We start from the raw sequence: 23,308 nt of genomic DNA, 5'->3' as shown, positions 1-23,308 counted from the left end.
GTCCAATCTTCCACTGCCATTCTGGCAGCTTCCACCCATCCAGTTCCAGTCAGATGCTGAGGTTTAGAGACAAAGGATGACCTTGGCTTTCTAGAAGGAATTTTGTTTTGGCTACATAGAATCTCACTCCGTACAATCCCCCCTCCCATTTTCCCACAATAGAAAATACACAGTAGAATAATAGAAAGCATGGCAGGCCAAAGATCCAAAAGAAAAGATGGCTGCAGGCCTTACAGTAAGTCTGTTCCCCGCCTAAAAAACCTTGACCCGTCAAAACCGCGGTCCACTAAAGCGCGCCCGATTAAAGCGTGTACCTGACGTCATCAGCAGCGCGACGAAAAAAATTAAAAATAAATTAAATTAAAATTAAAATAAAATTAAAGCAAGCCGATTCACATAAAGGTAAGGGTTAGGTTTAGGGTTAGGGTTAGGGTTAGGTTAAGGGTTAGGGTTAGGGTTACGTTAAGCGTTAGGGTTAGGTTTAGGGTTAGGTTAAGGGTTAGCGTTAGGTTTAGCGTTAGGTTAAGGGTTAGGTTTAGGGTTAGGTTTAGGGTTAGGTTAAGGGTTAGGTTTAGGGTTAGGTTTAGGGTTAGGTTTGGGGGGGGTTAGGGTAAGGTTTTCGCTTTAATTTTAAATTTACCGCTCACAGCGCGATGTTTTCGTCGCGCTGTGATGATGTCACGTACGCGCTTTCGTTGAGCGCGCTTTAGTCTACCGCGGTTTTGTGGTGGAACCTAAAAAACAGGTTTTTCCATTTCTCATCCAGGGAAATATAATATTCTGCCTTTTTAATATTTCCTAGGATATTTCATTTTTCTAGTAGAGAGGTGGGTGCTAATTTCCTTCATGGAAGGAAGTCTGGGAAGATTCCTGTAAAATACTGTAGGTATCTAAGGAACAATAAAGCAGCTAGTTTAAACTTCTCACAGTGTGAATCTACTGCAGTTGTTCATGCCTGACATTAATCTTCCCAATCTCATTAACATTTATTCCCCAGGAGCAAGGACAGTGACCAGGATGGCGACCTTCTCCCAAGCAGCAGCAGCAACAGCAAACCAAGGTTTAATGGCCGTTGGTCTACAGCATCAGTTTAGACTGCAGAATGAAGTGGGGAATTTGCCACAAAATGTACATCAGCTAATGCTAGGGGTACAAAACATAAACCTCACACCCGCTCCAGCCACTCTAGTGGTGCAACCCGTTTTTCACATAAGCCCGGTGAGTTTGCCAGAAAGATTTGGAGGAAAATCAAAGATGAGAATCTTCATCACTCAATGCGAGTTGTTCATGAGGATCCAGCCGGCTGCGTTTCCGACGGACCGCTCAAAGGTAACCTTCATATTAAGCCTGCTAAAGGCCTCGGCGGCTCAGTGGGCACGTTTAATCATCGAACAGAATGACCCAATCATGGACAACTACCAGGACTTCATGGATAACTTCAGAGATTATTTCAGTGACCCGGTACCAGTTATCCACCGGATCACACAGCTTAACCAGGGTACCCAAGGGATCAGGTGGTACATAGACCAATTCAAATTACTTGCAGTAGGACTGGACTGTGAAACATGGCTGATTTATAGGTTTAGAGATGGACTGGCCCCTGAAATAGAAGATGAACTGAGACTACAAGGAGCCCCCCAGAGGTTGGACCAGTTATATCAGCGCTGTATCTTTATCGAGACATTTCTGGGAGACGTTCAATGGTTTTTCAGACATCCGGAGGGACCGAGCTCAAGATCTCGATACATAGCCTGTTCCTCACCCTCGGCGGCAGGAACCGAATCGGAAGAAGAGGAGCAGACGCCAAGAAGACCAAGAAGGAGATCGACAACAGCTAGAGAAAGGCAGAGGCGCCGGGACCTGGGACTGTGTTTTTACTGTGGAGAATCTGGTCATATGGTAAGAACCTGCCCAACCAAACCTTCCTGATGTGGGGGGGGGGAGACCGTCCCGAAAGCAGAGCACAGGGAGGGGGAAACAACAACAGCCCCCCTTGCTCAGATCGGGCCATTGATTCATGATAATACGTTACGGATGTTTCCCGTTACTTTGTCTTTAAAACACGGGCGGGAAGAACGTCTCATGGCTTTAGTTTGTTTTCCGGACCAATTGCCAATTTTATAGAGTCAGCAATTTATACTTTTGTCAAATTAAAAAAAAAAGATGAAACTTTGCTTTTAGGTTTTGACAATTAGAATGATGTTGCTATAGACATGGCTTAGAGTAGAGTAGAGTAGAGTAGAGTAGAGTAGAATTAAATAGAATGGAATAGAACAGAATAGAATAGAATAGAATAGAATTCTTTATTGGCCAAGTGTGATTGGACACAAAAGGAATTTGGAAATATAACGCAAAAGGTTGAGGTTGTAATTATTTTTTTATATTCTACTGGAAAAAGTTGGAAGTCACTACTTTTTTTTCTTTCTTTCCTTTTTCACCCTTCTTTCTTCTCGTAGCTTAACTTTTATATTTGTATTTTTATCTTATAATACATTTCTATTTCTATATATATAAACAACGGAGGCTAATTATGACCAATATTTTAAATTTGGCATAGCATCCAATAGCCACATAGCCGAGGTGGCGCAGTGGCTAGGGTGCAGTACTGCAGGTCACTTCAGCTGACTGTTATCTGCAGTTCAGCGATTCTAATCTCACCAGCTCAAGGTTGACTCAGCCTTCCATCCTTCCGAGGTGGGTGAAATGAGGACCCAGACTGTGGGGGCGATATGCTGACTCTGTAAACCGCTTAGAGAGGGCTGAAAGCCCTATGAAGCGGTATATAAGTCTAACTGCTATTGCTATTGCTAATTATTTTTCAAATGGTTATATTGATGCATCCTTTGCATGTTAACGTGAAATGATTGCATGCAAATGTACAATTTACTATTTGGAAACTGGGAATCATACTAAGCAACATGAAGGGAAGTTAAAATACATTAGGGGTGGAATGTATTTCAAGTTTAAGAACATGGTTTGCTTTCTCCTCCGTATTAAGAAAAGTCTAGAAATTTAAGGGTCGTTTTTAGCTGCCCTGCTTAATTTTTATTTTTTTATGTAAATGTTTAACAATTTCAATACTTTTGAGTCATATACTAGTCAAACCTAGGTGTCAGGTTTTGATAAAAAATTTTTTTTGTAGTTCTGGTAGATTGTGAGAAGTTTCTGTACAGAATTTAGCATTGAGTATGGCAGAAAACTGCCTGTTCTTAAGATATCTCTGCTGTCATTATTAAGGAGATCCTGGCAGTTTGTAAGAGATTTTGGGTATCATATTGTGTGGTATGTATGCGTTTTATGGTATCCTTTTAACTCTGCTTGAACTAATAATAAAGATTAAAATCCCTTTATTGACTGGTGTGTTTATTGTCTCTGGATCAGTGGTGGGTTCTGAATCCCGTCGCAACCGTTATGGGGCCGGGCGTCCACCTTGGGGACACACGCTGCGCACATATGCGCACCCAACGTCCTGCAATGCTCCAGCTGCTCCGCGGAGGTTGCACAGGCGCCGTACACTGCATGTGCGTGCGCAAATGGCCCAGTTGGCTTAAATACAGGCAAGGAACGGGGGTGGATGGGCAGGCCCTCCAAAACACCATTGCGGTACGGTGGCCGCTACTCCCAGCTGCCACGGGTACCCACCACTGCTCTGGATCAAATAGAACTGATTGCTTGGACACTTGATCACTGCCCTGACACTTGACAAAATACCCAGATATGGAATCGCTACGTATCATTATACAATGTTTAAAGATAAATTCAGTTTTTGTAAGATAATACATGGAAGGATTTTTGGGCTCCCACTAAGAAAATTATACTGTTTCCCCCAAAATAAGACAGGATCTTATTTTCTTTTCACCCCCGAAATAAGCTTGGCCTTGTTTTCAGGGAGGTCTTTTTATTTTTGAGGTGCAGGAGGCCCTTTAATCTCAGCCCACGGATCATCTGATCCAGAGAGGACCGGAAGTTCTGTCTCAGTTTCTGGCACATTCTGGCCAGCCTTAGTGTCGCTGGACCTGACGCTCTTTTTGCAGCTGTCACTAAGAGAAGGGGCGCGATGCAACCCTATTTAATTTAGACCAGTGTTCCTGGCAAATTTAAAATGGATTTCCACTCACAGAATCCCCTAACCAGCATTTGAAAAAACACTGATTTATACTGTGTTCCAAATAGGGGAAGCATGCCGTTTTCAGCTGCGTCTGGGATGCAAAATGCAGCTGGCCAATATAAGGCACCGAAGAGATATTTTTGTTTGAATTACTACAGATTCAGTATCCCTAGCAAGCAATGTCTCTATTAATGGCCACACATATAGTATGTTTATGAGCCTTTGGGATTACAGCTAGCCACCATTCAAGTCTTAATCCCGAAGGACCTTTCATACTGCGAAATGTACCAAAACAAATCTTGCATATTTATTATTAACAATCTTTAGTAGGCCTGTTAATTTTATCTTTTGAACATGCCATTTGCATATGCAAACCAGATTATTTCTGGGAGGACTGGGTTTTTTTTTTAAAAGTGCTTTATTATAAATTTAAGGCAGAAAACATAGCTCTTACTCTTTCTCCCCATTTTCCCCACAACCACCCTGTAAACTGGACTGTCACCAGTCATCCAGCCAGCTTTCATGTTTAAGGCAGGACTAGAACTCAAGTTTCTTAAGTTTCTAGCCCAGTGCCTTAAACCACCTAGTCCTAGACCAAACTTCCTCTCACAATGTTGCCAAGAAAAAACATGTTTGTATTGTACACACCTGTTCAGAAAATTATCCAATAAGTTCTTCTCTTAGGACAAACAGCTGCCTTGTGCATTCATTGAACAGCAAATTTAAATGATTCAACTCTTTGACAGGTTGGATGTCAATCAATGGGAAGTCCTAGTAATGACCTACTAACAGGCTGAACTGCTTGTTCCATCACCTGGTTTTCAGGTGAGAAAAATCTTTTAAACCTTTTCTGTCAGCAGTTCTGTCCTAAATAACATTCTTAGGTTGTGCCTCAATGTGGAACCAATTGCTGCTGGATTTTTTTTTTAAGGGAAAAAGTTTTACAGCCACTGTTTGCAAAACTAACATCTAAATCCAGTTGTTTTATTAATTAAAAGGAGGAATACTCTTATCACTCCTATGGAAAGGCTACTCATTTCTCTTTTTCAGAATTGTGGTACCGATAGACCTAGACTTATGACAATTGAGCACAACATTTTTGTTGCTAAGTGAGACAGTTCTTGAGTTTTGGCGCATTTTAGGACTTTTCTTGCCATAGTGGTTAAGTGAATTGCTGCAGTTGTTAAATTTGTAACATGATTAAGTGAATCTGGTTTCTCCATTGACTTGGCTGGTCAGCAGGTCACAAAAGGGGATCCCATGTTCCCAGGACACTCAATGGTTATAAACATGAATCAGTTGCTAAGCTTTCAAATTTTGATCATGTGTGATCATGAGGATGCTCTAACTATTGTGTGAAAAACAATCATAAATAACTTTTTTCAATGCCACTGTAATTTCAAATGAATAGTTCTAAATTGAAGATTACCTGTATTATTCTAGCTTTGGGAAATATTGCTGCTGTATTACGGAGAAAGAAATGATAAATTGAATGGCCAAATATTACAAATAATTCACCAGCCAATGTATCACATTTCGAAGCAACCCAAGAAGCAAGAAAATGGAATTTGATATCTGCCTCAGAGCAGTTATATTTGAAAAAATATTGTTACATTTATGTCATATTTAAAAGCTCAGTTAAAACTAAACTCAACTGTGAAGTATAGTTTTCTCAAAAAATTACAGAGAAAGTTGCAGAAATTTGAAATAAAATTGCAGTTTTATTTGTAAGTTGCATCAATGTTTATTCCCGAGCCATTAGTTTCTGCTTCTTCAATTTCTTTTGGGATATCTGGAAAAAAAGATAATGCAACAAATCAGTATCAATTTGCCACAATCATAATACATTTGCAGAATGTTCCAATAAGTCACTAATCAGCCATGAAATGCATTTACACATCACATCAAGCCAGAATTCACATTTTTAGCAAGCATGAAGGCAATCAATCCCAGTTAGTTTTTCATGCAAGCCATAAAACATACACACAGCAGGATAATTTATGTGTTTATATGCAAAGGAGCTTTTGATTCTTGCTACAAACCAAAATAAAACAAGGCATGAATATGCTGGAGAATTTTAAAAAATGGAAATTAAGATTCCCTTTTTGATATTGTATGAAATTAGATATTTTTAAATTCCTATTCGACTTCATAAATCACTATATTTTTGAATCTTTATGCCAGTGTTTCCAAACCTTATCCACTTTAAGATACGGACTTCAACTCTCAGAAAACCCTAGCTAGCACAGTTGAACTTCACACATGATAAAATGGCTACAATTGGGCAGCACCGCTTTAGGCTGTTGGGATAATGAATCCCATTGCAAGGCACTTTATACATGGAAACACTTTGTTGAGTGTGAAAGATACTGAGCCTCTGACTTCTTCTGCCTTAGGCATGAAAGCTGGATGACTTTGGGCCAGTCAATCTGTCTCAGCCTAACTCACCTCATAGGGTGGTGGTTGTGAAAAAAGGGAGGAGGAGAGAGTATTAGGTATGTTTGCCATCTTGCAATTATTGATAAAAATAACGAAGGTGAAATACATACATATTTGTGTGTGTGTGTGTGTGTGTGTGTGTATGCATGCATATCTGCAGTTGCAAGGACACGGATAATAAATTATGGCCCTTTTAACAGATTGAACCTAAGTCAACATGTCTAAAATAAAATATTTAAACAAGTTGCCAGGACTGTCATCTGGGTGCTCAGCCATGCTTCGCCAGAAGCCAATCTGCCACATAGCCTATGGGGGAAGGGCGCTGGGGGAATCGAAACTACTCTTCCTGCCCCTCCTGCCACACCAGGTGGCTGCCTCAAGGTCAAGAGCCTGGGAACGGAATGCAACCCTATCAGGCTGCCAAGACGGGCTGTAACCAAAACAATTTGAATGTTTATTGGACAATGTGAGATAACCAGGGGGAAAGATGTGAAAAGGAAAAGTTAACCAGGGAGCTTTGCCACATTGTAACTACTTGTAATTAGTACTTGCATTAGTAATACTTGCGTTAGTAAAAGCATACTTTCACTGAGTCGAGGAGTCTTTCTTTCCTAAGTGACCAAATTGGGATGACTGGCAAAAGTTTTAATTATTGAATGCACCAAAGCGGCTCCCTCCACTCACTTAAAAAAGGTTTGTTTATTCATTAAAACATTTTTATGGCTGCCCATCTTAAAACAAATTCTCGGTGGCTCTCAATCAAATCTTGGTGGGAGAGAGGGGTGTCTCACCTTCTTCTTTTGAGCAACTTCTTCTTCTGGCTTAGGGACAATCTGCTCCTTTTCTGTGAGGATCATTTCAATGTGGCAGGGAGAACTCATGTACGGATTGATGCGCCCGTGAGCTCGGTAAGTGCGCCTCCGCATTTTGGGGGCTTTGTTAACCTGGATGTGCTCAATTACCAGAGAATCGACATCCAGACCCTGGAGGGGAAAACATTTTGGAAAGCTCGTTTTACAACACAATTTGCAACAGTTCAGTCTAAATCACGGGTGTCAAACTCAAAGCCCAGATTCGGCCCGCGGGGTACTTAAGATCTGGCCCACGGGGCTGCCCTGGAAACAGTGGAGGGTGGGCCCAAGTGCTCTGCCAGAGAAAACAAGCTCCCAAGCTCTGTTTTCAGCTGCTATGGCCTCCTGCCACCTCCTGCAAGTTCATGCGCCCCTCCTGAGCTCCATATTCCCTGGCAGAGGGTTGCAGGAGGCCCTCGCAGTCAAAAATTGAGCTCGGGAGCCTGTTTTCGCTGGCAGAGCACTTGGGCCATCACAGTCCCCCCGAACACGTTGAGCTGAACACAACCCTGATGAAATCGAGTTTGACGCCCCTAGTCTACATCATATCTTTTCTCAAATCCCAGTCACGATTACCTAGAGAAAGGACCAAAACTCTTATTTTTAATTATAATGTAGTATAATCCATATTTATGCCAATTATCCCAATAAATGACCATGGTTGCCTCTAACATTAAAGGCAGTTTTCTTTCAATTTCATATTCAGCAATCCTTCCCTTAAAGTCTCTTCTACTCTACATAGATCTTCCCTTCTCCCTTATATTATAAATAAAATATACATAGGTGAACCTCAAAAATTAGAATATCGTGCAAAAGTTCATTTATTTCACTAACGCAACTTTGAGTGGGACACTTTGAGCCTAGAATATTGCACCTTTTCACAATATTCTAATTTTCTGAGATTGTGGATTTGGGGTTTTCATGAGCTGTAAGCCATAATCATCACAATTATGACAAATCATGGCTTGAACTATCTTGCTTTGCATGTAATGAGTCTTATCTCATATATTAGTTTCACCTTTTAAGTTGCATTACTGAAATAAATGAACTTTTGCAGGATATTCTAATTTTTCAACCTTTACCTGTATCTTTGCTTCCCATTCAACATGGTCACCATCCTCTTCTGGAATTATTTCACTTGTTCCATTGAGCCAAAATCTAAAGTACAGGTAAGCCTTTGATCTACAACCACATTGGGGGCCAGGATTTCTGTCATGAAGTGAGCTGTGCTCAGTTTTACAAGCTGTTCTGCCACTGAAGCAAATCCATGCAGTCGTTAAGTGAATCATGTGGCCGTTAACCGAATCCAGCTTCTCCCATTGATTTGGCTTGTTGAAAGCTGGTTGGGAAATCACACGATGGTGCCGCGATTGTAAATACATGCTGGTTGCGAACTGCCCGAATTCTCATCACTTGACTCTGGGGGCCTGACAGATGTTTGGTGTGCGAAGTTGCACTTACTTCTTATAAAATGCTATTGTATATTTGGTCGCTAAACAAATAGTTGTAAGTTGAGGACTACCTATAACCATGATGACGAACCTATGGCACGCGTGCCACGGGTGACATGTGGAGCCATTTGTTAGGGCACGCGAGGTGTTGCCCTGTCAGCTCCAGCACACATGCATGCGCTGGCCAGCTGACTTCAGCCTTCTTTTAAGGCCGTTTTTCACCTCCGGAGGCTTCCGGTTTGCTTGTAGGGCCGTTTTTCGCCCTCCGGAGCCTTTAGGCGGCTTCCCCAAAGGGTCCAGAGGACCTCTGTGTTTCTGTGTCTGTTTTCGCCCTCCACAGGCTCCTAGAAAGTCTCTGGAGTTTTTTTGGTGTGTGTGTCTGTGTGTTGTGCACATAGCATTATGGGTGTGGGTACGCCCGCGCATGACCCCCTGCACTCCCCCCGCTATGCCCGCGCATGACCCCCCTGCACTCCCCCCGCTTTTGGCACACGATCCAAAAAAAGGTCAGCCATCACTGACCTATAATGTCCTAGCTTTAAGCACTGCAGTTAGAAAGAATCTGAGATACCAGAGCTGAGAAAGACCTGAAAAAGAATAAGCCCCTTAAGTTTCTCTTTGCTCCCGAGTTGGTAATAGGTAGTCCTCAACTTACAACAGTTCAATTAGTGACTGTTGAAAGTTACAACACTGAAAAAAGTGACTCATTTTTCACACTTACCTTTACAGCATCCCAATGATCTCTGAGAGCAAAAATCGGATGCTTAGCAATGGGTTGAAATATATGACAGTCGTGGTGTCCTGTGATCACCGTTGGCGACCTTCTGACAAGCCAAGTCAAGGGGGAAGCCAGATTCACTTAACAACCGGGTGGGTTACTAACGTAACTGTAGTGATTCACTTAACAGCTGAGGCAAGAATGGTTGTAAAATGGGGCAAAACCCACTTAACAAATGTCTCACTTAAAAACAACTTTGGGACTCAATTGTGGTCATTAAGTCAAGGACTACCCATATAACATTGTTCTTCCTTGCTAACCATTCCCCAATGAATGCAAAACGAAGGGGATTTCCATTAGAACTCAGAACATTTGCTAGAAACTCAATTCACACAGAAATATTAAGCTACACTTGTGCCAGCCTCTATTTTGCTTGCTTTCGGCTGCCAAACAGGGAGGGAGGGGGTTTGAGGTATTTGGAATGAGGAATTTATGGTGCTGAAGGAATTATCAGGAGGGAGTTTGGTTCCCACCAGAAGATCTTCTGCGCAGGCTGATGGCCCCATGTTTGGGCTTGGTGAAGGTCAACCATCTCTGCATATCAACTGAATGAAGCTTTTTGAAGATTAAGGAGTTGCAGATTGGTCATTGGGTTGGGGTGATTTGGGGGGGGGGGAGGGTGCTGGGCAAACATTTGATATGTTCGCGCCTTTTTGGCTCAGATCTTGCTTTCCTTTCGCTGCTTTCTTTTCATAACCTGTTAAAGTATCTTTATCTCTACAAAAATGGACTTGGGAGTAGCAAATGCCACAATATAGCCACAATATAGTTCAGAGGTTCCAAATCCCCGGTCCATGGAATGCCAGAAACTGGGCCACACGAACAAACAAAGCTCCAATCCGTGCAATGCAGGCAGCACGAGAAACCACGGGAAAAAATTCTCCCCACTGAATTGGGTCCCTGGTGTCCCAAAGGTCGAGCGGGCCTCTGATATAGTTAACACTACACGAAATCCAGCATTTAATGTTTTACCTTCAGCTCAGCATTGCTCTCTGCATTTTTGAGCATGTGCAGGAGGAACTCGGCACTCTTTTTTGGCCAACGGCCCTGGGTCCAACCCCACTGCTTGGCCTGCAAGAGGAGAAAAGTAATGTCAATTTCCCTCTCAATAAAGACGTTCTCAAGCTTTCAGCTTTTACAGGTTGCTCAGAATCAAGGTTATTTTCATGGTTAATCCAAAGGTGTCCTAAGAAAGTCATCACAGCAACCCTAAAAATGAGTGCGGGAACACAGAAAAGATTCTAAAATACATGACATCCAAACAACTTGAGAATCTACTGTATTTTTTTGCACTATAAGACCCTCTGGACCATAAGATGCACCTAGCTTTTGGGGAGGAAAAAAATAAAAAAAATCTGCCTCTGCCTCTCAGCAATTTGCCTCCTTGCAGCAAACTGTCTGGTCAGCTTCAGCACAGTCCGATTTAGTCCGAGCAGCTGATGGGCGGTTGGATCAGCATCCCAGAATACCGACAATCAGCTGTTCCAGGCTGTGGGGATTGCCACCATCTGGAACATGCTGAAAATAGCAATAGCAATTAGACTTAAATTCCGCTTCATAGGGCTTTTAGCCCTCTCTAAGCGGTTTACAGAGTCAGCATATCGCCCCCACAGTCTGGGTCCTCATTTTACCCACCTCGGAAGGATGGAAGGCTGAGTCAACCTTGAGCCGGTGAGATTAGAACCGCAGATAACAGTACTGAAGTGGCCTGCAGTACTGCACTCTAACCACTGCGCCACCTCGGCTCTGGGGCACGCAAAGGTCAAAAATGGGGCACACAGCCATAGGTGGCGGCGGTCGAAATCAAAGGTTGGGGTCTTACAGACCAAAAAACACAGTACTTAAATTTTACCAAGGTTTTATATAAAATCCAAATAATATGTCTGCCTTTATCTTTCCAGCTCAGGCATGCAGATATAAACAATGAAAGCCTGCAAAAACAAAGGACAATGCAATCCAGAGATATGTTTTATCACATGCACTAAATCAGGGTTTCCCAACCTTGCAACTTTTAAGATGCAGGAACTTCAATTCCCAGAATCCACCTGCCAGCATAATTGAAGTCTTGTATCTTAGAAATAGCCAAGGTTGGGAAAACCCTGCACTAAAGAAATACCCTCTATTTCCTACCACAAAAGCAACTTTGGGGACACATCAAAACTCCAATCTCTAAACTCAAAACTCCAACAAGATACGGAAAATGTAGTGTCATTTATTGCTATTCTCCTCTCTTGACCTGAAATAATTGCTCGTTAAGAATTTTTCCTGAAATCTATATTATTCGCACAGATCTGCACGCGTGCACACACACACCTAAGCTGTTTCAGAGCCATACCTGTGCACACCTGCCAACACCCCCATTGTAACGCCGGAATGGAACACACTGCTTCTTCAGAGTCACGTCCTTTAAATATTTGGTGGCCTTCCGGATGTGCATCCCCTTGATAGCTTGGGCAGTCTCACGCGTGTTCTAAAGAAAATGGAACAATTCAAGGTGCTGATTATCACTTTTAAAGCCCTACATGGCTTGGGATCGCACTACAATTATTACATTGACCCAACCCACCAGAATGGGAGAGCAGGGTATTTTATGTGTCCCATCGATTAGGGATGTACATCTGGTAGGATTGTGAGCTTCTCAGTGGTGGCCCCTTCTGTATGGAATTATCCTTCTTGCTGAAGTACAGTTGGGCTCCACCCTTTTAAAGACTTTTCTGAAAAGCCCTAAAAACATGCTTTTGTCAGTGGGTCTGGTAACCCCAAAGGAAGCTGATCAAGTGGTTGCTGCCATGTGGGTGAAGTTTATAACCTTAAAGCCCCCTTAAATGATGTTGTAAAGAAAGTGCAAAACAATTTTGTTAAGAAGCAACTGCTCAGATCCAGTTCAATTGTTTTCATGACAAATCCAAAGGTGTCCTAAGATGGTCATCACTGCAGTTACGACATATGTTCCCCTCTGCTCCTCAAAATGAACAATCATGCTCCATATTAGTTGATCCCAGGAATTTCAAACAGGCAATCCAAGAATTATTATTAACTGGCTGCCTTACTGTGGGAAAATCAATGAAGGAAGTGTCATATTAAGACAAGTTTTATTTTATTAGAATTTGATCACACTTTTCTTTAAAAATAACTGAAGGCAGCAAATGTACATTAACCCTCCTCTTCTTTTCCCCTCTAACAACAGCACTGTGGCTTTCATACCTAAGGTGAAACTAGAACTCACAATCTCCTGGTTTCTAGGCCAGTGCCTTAAGCACTACCCCAATTATTTTGCTCCCAAAACAACAATAATCATGAGATATAAGGAAAGTGTAAGTGAGAAAAGCAATGGAAAAAAAAAGGGGGGGGGAATGCATCCACAGGAAGTCCTCGACTTATAACAGTTCATTTAGTAACCATTCAAAGTTACAACAGCACTAAAACAGTGACATGACCATTTTTCACTTATGACTATTTTTCACTATCGTCATGTAACCAAAATACAGATGCTTAGCAACCGACTCATATTTATGACAGTAGCAGTGTCCCCAGGGTCATGTGTTCGCTTTTTGTGATCTTCTGATAAGCAAAGTCAAGGGGGAAGCCAGATTCACTTAACAACCATGCGACTAACTTAACTATTGCAGTGATTCACTTAGCAACTATGGCAAGAAAAGTCGTAAAATGGGGCAAAGCTCACTTAACAAATGTTTCATTTAACCAACAAAAATGACTGCGGTCATAAGTAGAGGAGTACCAGTATTATGGAGCTTCCCCACCCATGAGATCTCTGGGGAACAAAAACCAGAACTGCTAATTAGTGGAGTCTCTATGGACAGGGAGCATATAGTGCCTTCTGGCAAATGAGAACGGAATTAGAAAGTTACTACTCCTGAGACTGAACACAATCTAAGGCAGTGGTTCTCAACCTGTGGGTCGGGACCCCTTTGGGGGTCAAACGCCCCTTTCACAGGGGTCGCCTAAGACCATCGGAAAACATATATTTTCAAAAAAATACGGAAAACATAAAATAATTATATGGTTGAGGGTCACCACAACATGAGGAACTGTATTAAAGGGTCGTGGCATTAGGAAGGTTGAGACTCACTGATCTAAGGCAATGAACTCCCTATTAAAATACAGGTAGTTCTCAATTTACAATCAATCGAGCCCAATGTTTCTGTTGCTAAGCGAGACAGCCGCTAAGTGAGTTTGGGGCCGCCATTATACAATCTTTCTTGCCACAGTTGTTAAAAGAATCAATGAAGTCTTGAGTTAGTAACATAGTTAAGTGTCATTCTGCTTTCCCTAGTGGCTTTGCTTGCTAGAACAGGGGGTATCCAAATTTGGGAACTTTAAGACTTGTGGACTTCAACTCCCAGAATTCTCCAACCAGCATGGGGAATTCTGGGAGTTAAAGTCCACAAGTCTTAAAGTTCCCAAGTTTGGACACCCCTGTGCTAGAAGCTTAAAAAAACATGATCACTCGATCCTGGGAGACTTGTAACCGTCATCAATATAAGCCAGTTGGCCAAGCGTCCAAATTATGACCATGGGGATGCTGCAGTAATTGTTAAGTATGAAGAAAAGGTAATCAGTTACTGTTTTCAGTGCCACTGTAACTTTAAGTTAGTAGCACAATTGACCCCATGGACTTTGCTTGTGAGAAGGTTGCAAAAATGATCACATGGTCCTAGAAGACTGCAACCATCGTAAACCATCGTTAGTTGGCAAGCATCTAAATTCTGACCATGGCTGCAACGGTTGTAAGCATGAGAAAAGGTGATAAGTCTTTGAATTTGAATGTTTATTTATAGGCCGCCCTTTTCCCTGGGGGGACTCAGGGCGGCTTACAACTCATGGGGAAGGGGATACAAACAATGACACATAAGAACAATACATAATTAAAAAGAACACAACATTCATACCATTCGGGTGGGGGTGGGTTAAATCTTTAGCCCCAGGCCTGACGGGATAGCCAGATTTTAAGGGCTGTGCGGAAGGTCTGGAGGGTGGTGAGGGTACGAATCTCCACGGGTCGGAGCTACACAAGTCACATTTTTTCAGTCCCATTTTGTCTTTGAGCAGTCGCTAAACAAATTGTTCTAAGTTGAGGACTACCTGTTTACACTTCTACCCATTCCTCATATTGCCAGAGGCAAGACCCAAATTACGCACCTTGAAATGGACCCGGAGGTTGGAACCCCTGGACTTGCATGCTACAAGAAGAAAACAAGCAAAAGTTAAAACTTTTTTTTTTTTTGATCCTGTGACCGAAACCTGTGAAATAAACTCTTGAGAAAGTTACTTACATTTTGTGGGGTTCTCTGGGTCGAGTGAGTAGCGGACCATTTTCAAAGCTCACCTAGGCAAAATTTGGAAACAAAACAATGTGTTTCAGACTTGAAATAGTAAATAGCCTTCCTATACTGCTAGAAAAAAAGCTGCTCAGAATTGATAGTATTTTCATTATTTACATCCAAAGGTGTCCTAAGATAGTCATCACCGCAGCTTCGGGTTTCACCCTAAAGAACACCCTATCCCACCCAGTGTCCCTTTCCCCTTAATGAATCACATATAAAATTGTAAGATTTATAAAAGAATTGCAAAACTGTAAAATTTCATCCTTGTTATATCTCGATTGGATTATCCTAGAACCAGGAGGTTTTAATTAAATGCCATGAATTAAAATGTTACACTGACGGGTTATTAAAACAATGGTAAATAGTTTCTATTTTTCTGTTCCTATTTTAAATGTCAAGCCCACATAAAAAATAGAATTAAAATTTTAAGACAGCATGATTGGCACATTCTACTAAGGAAAGTGGAATGTGCAAAACTGAACTTGGATTCTGGTGATTGGATGGATCCGTTTATATAATTTCCTTGAAAGAGGCAGGTTTTTTTTTGCCAATATCTTCAAAGTTTTTTTCTTTGGTTCTTAATAAAAAAATTAATCAGTCTTGCTATTTATTTGAAGCCTCCTATTTGAGTATTAAGTCCATTCCTGCTTCACCTTTTGAGGTCAGCCAAGGTAAAAACTACAGTACCCTGAGTCAATGTCAGGCTAAATTATGATTGGGGAAACCCAGCATTGTCTTAGTATTTTTGTGACCCAACCTAGTACACTCATTATAATACAGTTTAACTCTCTGTGGCCTGTTATACAAACATCCCATCTGTGTTTGATTAGCTCAGATTTAACATACTGTATACATACATTACAGCCCAAAATGTTTACATTCCCTCTTCTCTCCACAAACCAGTCCTTTTTCTACTTAGGAAATCCGTTCAATATCGGAGAGATCTGCATTGCAAAAGGTACCAATTCCCCAAAAAAGAGTGTTGAACTAGTATTTTCTTCTCACCCAGATTTCCTTGAAATTTATTCTTTCCAATTTAAGACCGTGGCATCTATAACCTCTCAGCCCTGCAAATCATCACACGAGAAACTTTAAAAGGCCCAAATTCTTAGAATCAATAAAAGTAACGACCCGTGTAACCTCAAGATTGCATTTATGCATCTTTAACCCTTTTCTATGGGAAAAGGATGATACAATGACAGCATCCTCCCCCTCCCTTCCTAAATTGCAATTTTCAGGAGCTTCCAGACAGCCAACTCCAGGATGAGCCCTACTAGGAGTTGCAACTCAACAACACGTGGAGAACCCTAGCTTCACCCTAGGGATGCCAACGTCAACGTCCATTGCTTTTGGGGCAACGCAAACAGAAGCTACGCCTGCATCCCATCCTCTCGACGGCTGCAAAATTATTCCTCCGCGGGAGGAAAAATGATATGCAGAAATGCCACCCTCCCTTTTATCCAAACGGAATGGTTTCTTCCATCGACTTACATCCGGGGCACTTGTTCACAACATTCCCCCCATTCCCGTTTCCATTCGTCCACTTTCCCTCTTCCCCGTTCCCAAAATGTGGAAATACCGCAACGGTCGTCCATCTTGAGCCCTCCCTTCTCGGTACGGGCCGGTTTCAGAGGGGCTCATAAGTGGATGGTGCCCCACGACCACGGATAAAGCCGAAGGCCCGGCGCAGCGCCGTAATACTCACCTTAAGACGGCCACCACCGCCGGGAAAAAGGAAGGGCAGAGGATTCTGGGTGGCGTATGCGTCACTTCCGAGTCTCCCCGAGCTGACGTCATTACTCCGCCGAAGCGGACTAGGAAGGGACCGTCGAGAAATTCCCTTTTCAAGAATGAAGCGAAGAAGATTTCCAGGGGTCGTGTAGCTTCTTTATGGGAATGCATATCAATGGCGGAAGTTGTTGCATTGATATTGAATTGATCATTGTTTGCTGTTCTCGGATGAACTTCCCTTGCAGTACAGTTTCTAAAGAAAAAACTAAGCTGTAATGAAATCAGGAAAACTGTTTAAAAAATCAGAACATAAGTAGTCCTCAACTACATTGACCCCCTAATTTCTGCTACTGTGAAACAGTTGTTAAGTGAGTTTTACTCCATGTTACAATCTTGCTTGCCCCAGTTGTTAAGTGAATTGGGGCAGCTGTTCAGTGAGTAACATGGTGGTTAAGTGACTCCATTGACTTTGCTTGTCAGAGAGTCGCTGGCGGTGATTTCATGACCCCAGGACACTGCAACCGTCGTAAGTATGAATCTTTTGCCAAGCGGCTGAATTTTGATCACATGACCATGGGGATATTGCAATCGTTGTAAGTGTGGAAAATGGCCATAATTGACTTTTTTGAGCGCTGTTAACTTCGAATGGTCATTAAAATGAACTGTTTTAAATTGAGGACTACCTGTATTGATGTAGAGGAGTGTTTCTCAACCTGGATGAATTCGTGACCCGTCAAAACTGCGCTTGACTAAGCCGCGCCCGATTAAACCGCGTCGCTGACATCATCAACAGGGCGACAACAGCCAGCGCGAACAAAGAAGGGCGCTTTAAATAGCGCTTTGAAAGCAAGCCGATTCAACTTAAGGTAAGGGTTAGCTTTAGAGTTAGGTTTAGGGTTAGGTTAAGGGTTAGGTTTAGGTTTAGGTTAAGGGTTAGGGTTAGGTTTAGGGTTAGGTTAAGGGTTAGGTTTAGGGTTAGGTTAAGGGTTAGGTTTAGGATTAGGTTTAAGGGGGTTAGGTTTAGGTTTAGGGGTTAATTTTAGGTTTAGGGTTTACAGCGTACTTCTGTCTCCGCGCTGTTGTTGCCCTGTTGATGACGTCAGCGACGCGGTTTAGTTGGGCGCGGTTTAGTCGAGCGCGGTTTTGTGGTGGAACCGGATGAATTTAACACTTGTGGACTTCAACTCCCAGAATTCCCCAGCTAACTTTAACTCAGAATATGACTCACTAAACTGTAGAAGGCCAGTTAATGAATCCAACCATCTCACATGTCTGCTGTTACACAAATAACGCCATTGCATGCCACTTTTTATGCAAAGTAAATTATTGTACATTCTATTATTTGGATCCAGTCTAAAAGTTCTCTGGAAGCTTTTTTTAAAATTAAATATTAAAAGGTTTTTAAAATAATAGGATAAAACTGATATATAATCCAGGTAATACTGAATCTGGCCACATTGGTAGGAAAGTATATGCACTTTACTCAACTATGATTTGTTCCTTCAATTAAGTGCCTTGAAAATCCAACAGAAATATATTTGTATAGGTAAGATAAAGATTCCCCTTGCACATATGTGCTAGTCGTTCCTGACTCTAGTGGATGGTAGTCATCACAGTGTGGAAAGTTATCATCCAGCCCTCTCCCAGAGAAATGAAATGTTGAAAAGGCAGAATATTATATTTCCCTGGATGTGAAAGGGAGAAATGTTTTAAAGAGAAACTTCCTGCAGCTTCCTGCCTCCCCCCCCCAATCTTTTTGACAATGGGCCATTAAGAAGGCCAAGCTAGTCCCTTTACATAATAAAGAGTTCTCCACTTCAGCTCCAGGGAGATGGGATTAAGGTATGATAATATTGGTCCTTTACTCAACTGACCACATGGCATCTTACAACTCAACTAAACCTGGATTCAAAACGCAGCCTAGAGAGTTGTCCCTGCATGGCCCCATGAGAGTCTGACCACCAATCAGAATACAAGCTCAAGATCAAAGGCCAGAGAGGGCATAAAACCAGGGACTTCCAGCATCTCAGCCCTTCTTTCTCTCCCTTCTCTTCTTCTCCACCAACATTGAAGCATGTGATCACCTTTTCTGTTCAGGGCTCAAGCCATGTGGTCCTGTCCACCAAAAAACCATCTTTCCAAGCAGCCTCCATGTCTCCAGTGTCATTTTCTCCACTTGGAGCCGAACCCAGAAGGACATTTCTTTCATCAACAGTTTCAAAGCTGAAAAGTCAGCATTATCTGAAGACGTTTCCGTGTTCATGTGGCCGGCATGACTAAACGCAGAAGGCGCATGGAACGCTGTTACCTTCCCACCGAAGGATTTTTCTATGTTTCTGCTTGCATTTTACATGCTTTTGAACTGCTAGGTTGGCAGAAGCTGGGACAAATAACGGGAGCTCACTCAATTATGTGGCACTAGAGATTCAAACCGCCAAACTATGTCTTAGCCGCTGAACCTTGAAATATACAAAGTATATTTGTATACTTGCCATTATATAATCACCTTTTGACAAAGTCAAATGGGGAAACCAGATTCACTTATGTTACTAACTTACCAGCTGCATTTATTCACTTAAGAACTGTGGCAAGAAAGGTGGTATAGTGACCAAAGTTACAATGGCATTGAAAAAAGTGACTGATGACCATTTTTCACACTTAGCGACCATTTTCACACTTAGCGACCGTTGCAGCATCCTCATGGTCACGTGATCAAAATTTTGATGTTTGGCAACAGTTACAATTTATATTTGTAAATTGTACTTATGTTGAAATTAAAAAAAAATTACAATACTATTTTTGCGTTGTATGAAAATTTTTGTTGCTCCGTATAAATTTTTTAATCAAGCCCCCACCCCCAGTCAAAGGTGTCCCTCTTTGCCAATCTGAAAATCTGGTCACCTTAATTATTGCAATTTTTTTTTTCCAGACATGAGTCAATTAACAATCTGCCACAGGATGGCGGTGTTTGCTATGAATTTGTCATTTTGTCATTGTTCCCCTAACAATAAACTTTCTACTTCTACAGCACTCTCACTTTTCCATTCTAAAAAAACCAGAAACCGTACAGTAATTAGATCTGCATTAATTTTACTACTTCTGATTCATTAAACGTGTACTTCTTTTTTAAAGTGCCTTTAGTTGCATTATAGAAACCACACAATTTCATTAGAATGCCAGGAATGGATTTTTTTTCCCCCCCTTGACATGGACTAACCATAATCTGCCTTGTTTGGTTTGGTGTCACTTCGTGTAAATCCAACCATTGTGGCCCGGAAGCTCTGTTTTATGCTTTAATGTGATGTTATGAATCATGATTTATTTAGCGAATCATGGTTGAACAAACCATAGAATTTTGCAGTGTGCGCGCTCAGCTGCTCTCTGTTCATGGGTGTGTGTGATGCTGTATCATAACAAACTGAACTACAAGCTGTGGGCAGCTGTAATGCAACACAGAAGCTAAGGGTATTCATTTCCTTATTTTACACATTCCCCTTCTCCTTGTATTGAACCAGTGACGTGCGGTGAGGTTTATGGCTGGTGAGGCAGCAATTTTTTTTTAGACTTGTGGACTTCAACTCCCAGAATTCCACAGCCAGGCATGCTCAGTTCCGATTTAAAGTGACAGCATTTGGTGTTTTTTTTCCTTTGCTAAATAAGTTTTTCTTTTTCTTCTCCCTTCCCCTCCTTCCTCCCTCTCTCCCTCCCTCCCCCCTCTCTCAAACACACACACACCCACACCTGCACCAGGAGGATGAAGTTTAAATTTCCCCCCTCCCTCCGACCCACACTTACCTTTTCCAGCTGTTTCAGAGAGGATTTCATCTCTGCTCCTGCCTGTCATCATGAAAAGAAAAAAATGTAAAAGGAAAAAGGCAAGAGCTGAGGTCAGGCACGGCTAGTTGCTGCCAGAGTCACCGTGGATGATGCTTTTTTAGAGGCTTTTTTTAAACAGTTAAGCACTAAGCAAAGTCCTCCATGGTGACTCTGGCAGCAACTAGCTCAGCCTGACCTCAGCTCTTGCCTTTTTCCCTTTACATTTTCTTTTCATGATGACAGTGGTGAGGCTCTGCCTCCCCTGACTGCACATCCCTGTATTGAACAGCTAATGATTGATATTGAAGCTTCTGTTCTCTGGCCCAGCTCAATTATCCGTAGAGCAAGGGTCCCAATCATGGGTGGGTTAATGCTGGAATTACTGCTATTTGCCAGTTCTCTCAACTACTAAAAGTTTCCGCTACCGGTTCTCAGAACCTGCTGAATTTCACCCCTGCTCCGACTTCTACCGCTACCAGTTCGCCCAAACCAGATAGAACCGGCTAAATAGCACTACTGTTGTATATATATTGTTTATATTTTGTAGAGCATATTTTGATTTAATGATTAAACTACCACTAGACTAATAGACGGTGCGTTCTAGACTTGCCTTAGGCATGAAAGCCATCTAGGTGACTTTGGGCCAGTCACTGTTTCTCAAACCCAACCCACTTCACAGGATGGCGGTTGTTTTTGAAAATGGGAAGAAGAAGAAATATTACTTTGGTTTGCCACCTTGAATTATATATAAAAAATGCAGAAGGGAAATAAAAATAAATATTTGCAGTTGCAGACACATTGATAATAAGTGATGGTCCTTTGAGTTAACATATCTAAAATAAAGTTGTTGAGAAAATAGGAGAAGGAAGGAGCATTATTTATGTATGTTTGTCTCATTGAGTTACTTATAAAGTAACAAAGGCAGGATAACAAATCTAATCAATACATTCATTTAAAAAAAAAAACTTCCAAAGGAGATTATTTTTACGCTGTAACCTGGAACCAAACAATAGGGTACAATAAATTGCTTTAGTTAAAGAGTGGCATGCAATTTGCACGTGAGGCTATAGGACAGATAGCTGATCTCAATCTCTGTCTCCCAGAAACCCTCAAGGTCTCCATGCCCTGGAGACACCCCTTGAAGTATCTGGTTTGCTACCTTCAATTGCCAGTAGCTCTCTTCTAAGGATGCTTTTTACCTGTGGTCCTCCATGTAACCCTGCTGATGGAGGGAGATAGGGCTCCGACCCCTTGGGCTACCTTAATGGCACTTCAAAGGAAAACCATGAAATAGCAATAGGACTAATATATGTCTTCACAGTGCTTTTACAGCCCTTTCTAAGTGGTTTACAGAGTCAGCCTATTGCCCCCAACCATCTGCGTCCTCATTTTACCAACCTCGGAAGGATAGAAGGCTGAGTCAACCTTGACCCGGTCAGGATTGAACTTGTGGCAGCGGGCAGAGTTTATTTGCAATACTGCACTCTAACCACTGTGCCATTAAAGCTTCAAATTGTTTTCTTACAATGTAGCTGGCTGGCTACATAGAGGTAGGTCCTCAACTTGTGACCATAATGGAGCCAGCCATGATGGGTCGAAAAGTGGCTTGTCATGTGACCAGCCTGCTTTTATGGTGTGTGTGTGTGTGTGTGTGTGTGTGTGTGTGTGTGTGTGTGTGTGTAAATCATTTATGTTGACAGTTGTAAAAAAAAACCATAGGCTAGTTTTGCCCAAAACTGGAAGTAAATGATGGTTTTTGCCAAAAACATCATAAAATGCCATCTTGTGACTGTGCTATGCTACAAAAAGCCATAAATAAGGGCTAAGTTGCTGAGTGTACAAAATATATTCACTCGACTATGAGGGAAACTTGCTATTGGAACTTCAGAACCAAATTGTAAATAGCCCTGGATAGGTCCATCATAACTTCAAATGGCCACTTAGTGACTGATCATAAGCCGAGGACTATTTGTAGCTTATGGCGGGACAGGTGTCACTACAGAATCCTGAATCCTCTCCTCTCAGGAGAGAGAAATAATTTTTTTAAATTAAAGAAAACTAAAAAAAAAAAGAAAAAAAGAAATAGTCTTATTGCCATTCAGTTATACTGTAATAAAGTGTAATGCAGCTTTCTGGAAACCAGGCATTGGACTACGAATCCCATATTGCCCAGCCACATCTGCGTTTGGTTCTGTCGATTGGAAATAACAAGAGTTCCTAATCTAGAAGAACATTCTGGAAGTTACCAGGTTAGACAAAGCTAAGTAACTGTTAGGGAGAGAAACTCAGGAATCAAATTTCTATTCCTCCTCCTCCTTCTCCTCCTCTTCCTCCCCCCTCCTCCTCCTCCCCCCTCCTCTTCCTCCCCCTCCTGCTCCTCCCCCTCCTCCTCCCCCTCTTCCTCCTCCTCCTTCCCCTCCTGCTCCTCTCTTCCTCCCCTCCTCCTCCTCCTCCCCCTCCTCCTCCTCCCCTCTTCCTCTTCCTCCTTCCCCCTCCTCCTCCCCCTCTTCCTCCTCCTCCTTCCCCCCTCCCCCTCCCCTCTTCCTCCTCCCCTCTTCCTCCTCCCCCTCTTCCTCCTCCTTCCCCCCTCCTCCTCCTCTTCCTCCTCCTCCTCCTCCCCCCATATCTGGTGGCCTCAATCACTGTTATTTGATGCTGTTGTAGTGTCTCTCTGATATTGTCTCTCCATCTTATTCTGGGTCTGCCTCATGTTCTTTTCCATACTCAAATTTCCATACAAATTTCCATACTAAAATGGCAAATTTGTCGTGTTCTAGTAGTACATCCAA

General features: G+C 42.1%; 1 protein-coding gene and 3 non-coding genes across 6 annotated transcripts; all 4 read right to left on the bottom strand.

Moving 5' to 3' along the window:
* Positions 1 to 5,805: 5,805 nt before the first annotated feature.
* LOC116506065 (60S ribosomal protein L17) lies at positions 5,806 to 16,735 on the bottom strand. Of its 3 annotated transcripts, none has more exons than XM_032213651.1 (7): positions 16,678 to 16,735; positions 14,922 to 14,974; positions 14,788 to 14,828; positions 11,963 to 12,097; positions 10,600 to 10,698; positions 7,339 to 7,530; positions 5,806 to 5,900 (listed from the first exon to the last, which is right to left on the bottom strand). In XM_032213651.1, exons 2-7 carry the CDS (start codon positions 14,959 to 14,961, stop codon positions 5,853 to 5,855), a joined length of 555 nt encoding a protein of 184 aa, XP_032069542.1. In that variant the 5' UTR covers positions 14,962 to 14,974; positions 16,678 to 16,735; the 3' UTR covers positions 5,806 to 5,852. The 3 variants fall into 3 exon arrangements, with proteins under 3 accessions (XP_032069542.1, XP_032069544.1, XP_032069543.1); XM_032213653.1 differs by lacking the exon at positions 16,678 to 16,735 and adding an exon at positions 16,552 to 16,576; XM_032213652.1 differs by lacking the exon at positions 16,678 to 16,735 and adding an exon at positions 15,830 to 15,854.
* Positions 10,769 to 10,834, bottom strand: LOC116506885. The gene has a single exon (XR_004255094.1). It is a non-coding gene; the product is annotated as a small nucleolar RNA SNORD58 (small nucleolar RNA).
* On the bottom strand, positions 12,496 to 12,564 carry LOC116506888. Its single transcript, XR_004255096.1, has one exon. It is a non-coding gene; the product is annotated as a small nucleolar RNA SNORD58 (small nucleolar RNA).
* Positions 15,053 to 15,120, bottom strand: LOC116506890. Its single transcript, XR_004255098.1, has one exon. It is a non-coding gene; the product is annotated as a small nucleolar RNA SNORD58 (small nucleolar RNA).
* Positions 16,736 to 23,308: the final 6,573 nt, after the last annotated feature.

This window comes from Thamnophis elegans, chromosome 3 (assembly GCF_009769535.1).
Source record: "Thamnophis elegans isolate rThaEle1 chromosome 3, rThaEle1.pri, whole genome shotgun sequence".
Taxonomy (NCBI): domain Eukaryota; kingdom Metazoa; phylum Chordata; class Lepidosauria; order Squamata; family Colubridae; genus Thamnophis; species Thamnophis elegans.
The sequence above is the reverse complement of the archived record's forward strand: the minus strand, read 5'-3'. Positions and strand labels throughout refer to the sequence as shown.

Coding starts and splice junctions, on each gene's coding strand:
- LOC116506065 (XM_032213651.1), bottom strand. CDS start 14,961: ATGGTCCGCTACTCACTCGACCCAGAGAACCCCACAAAAT. Junction 14,829..14,921: donor CCCAGAGAACCCCACAAAAT/GTAAGTAACTTT, acceptor TTCTTCTTGTAG/CATGCAAGTCCAGGGGTTCC. Junction 10,699..11,962: donor GTGTTGGCAGGTGTGCACAG/GTATGGCTCTGA, acceptor CTCCTCTTGCAG/GCCAAGCAGTGGGGTTGGAC.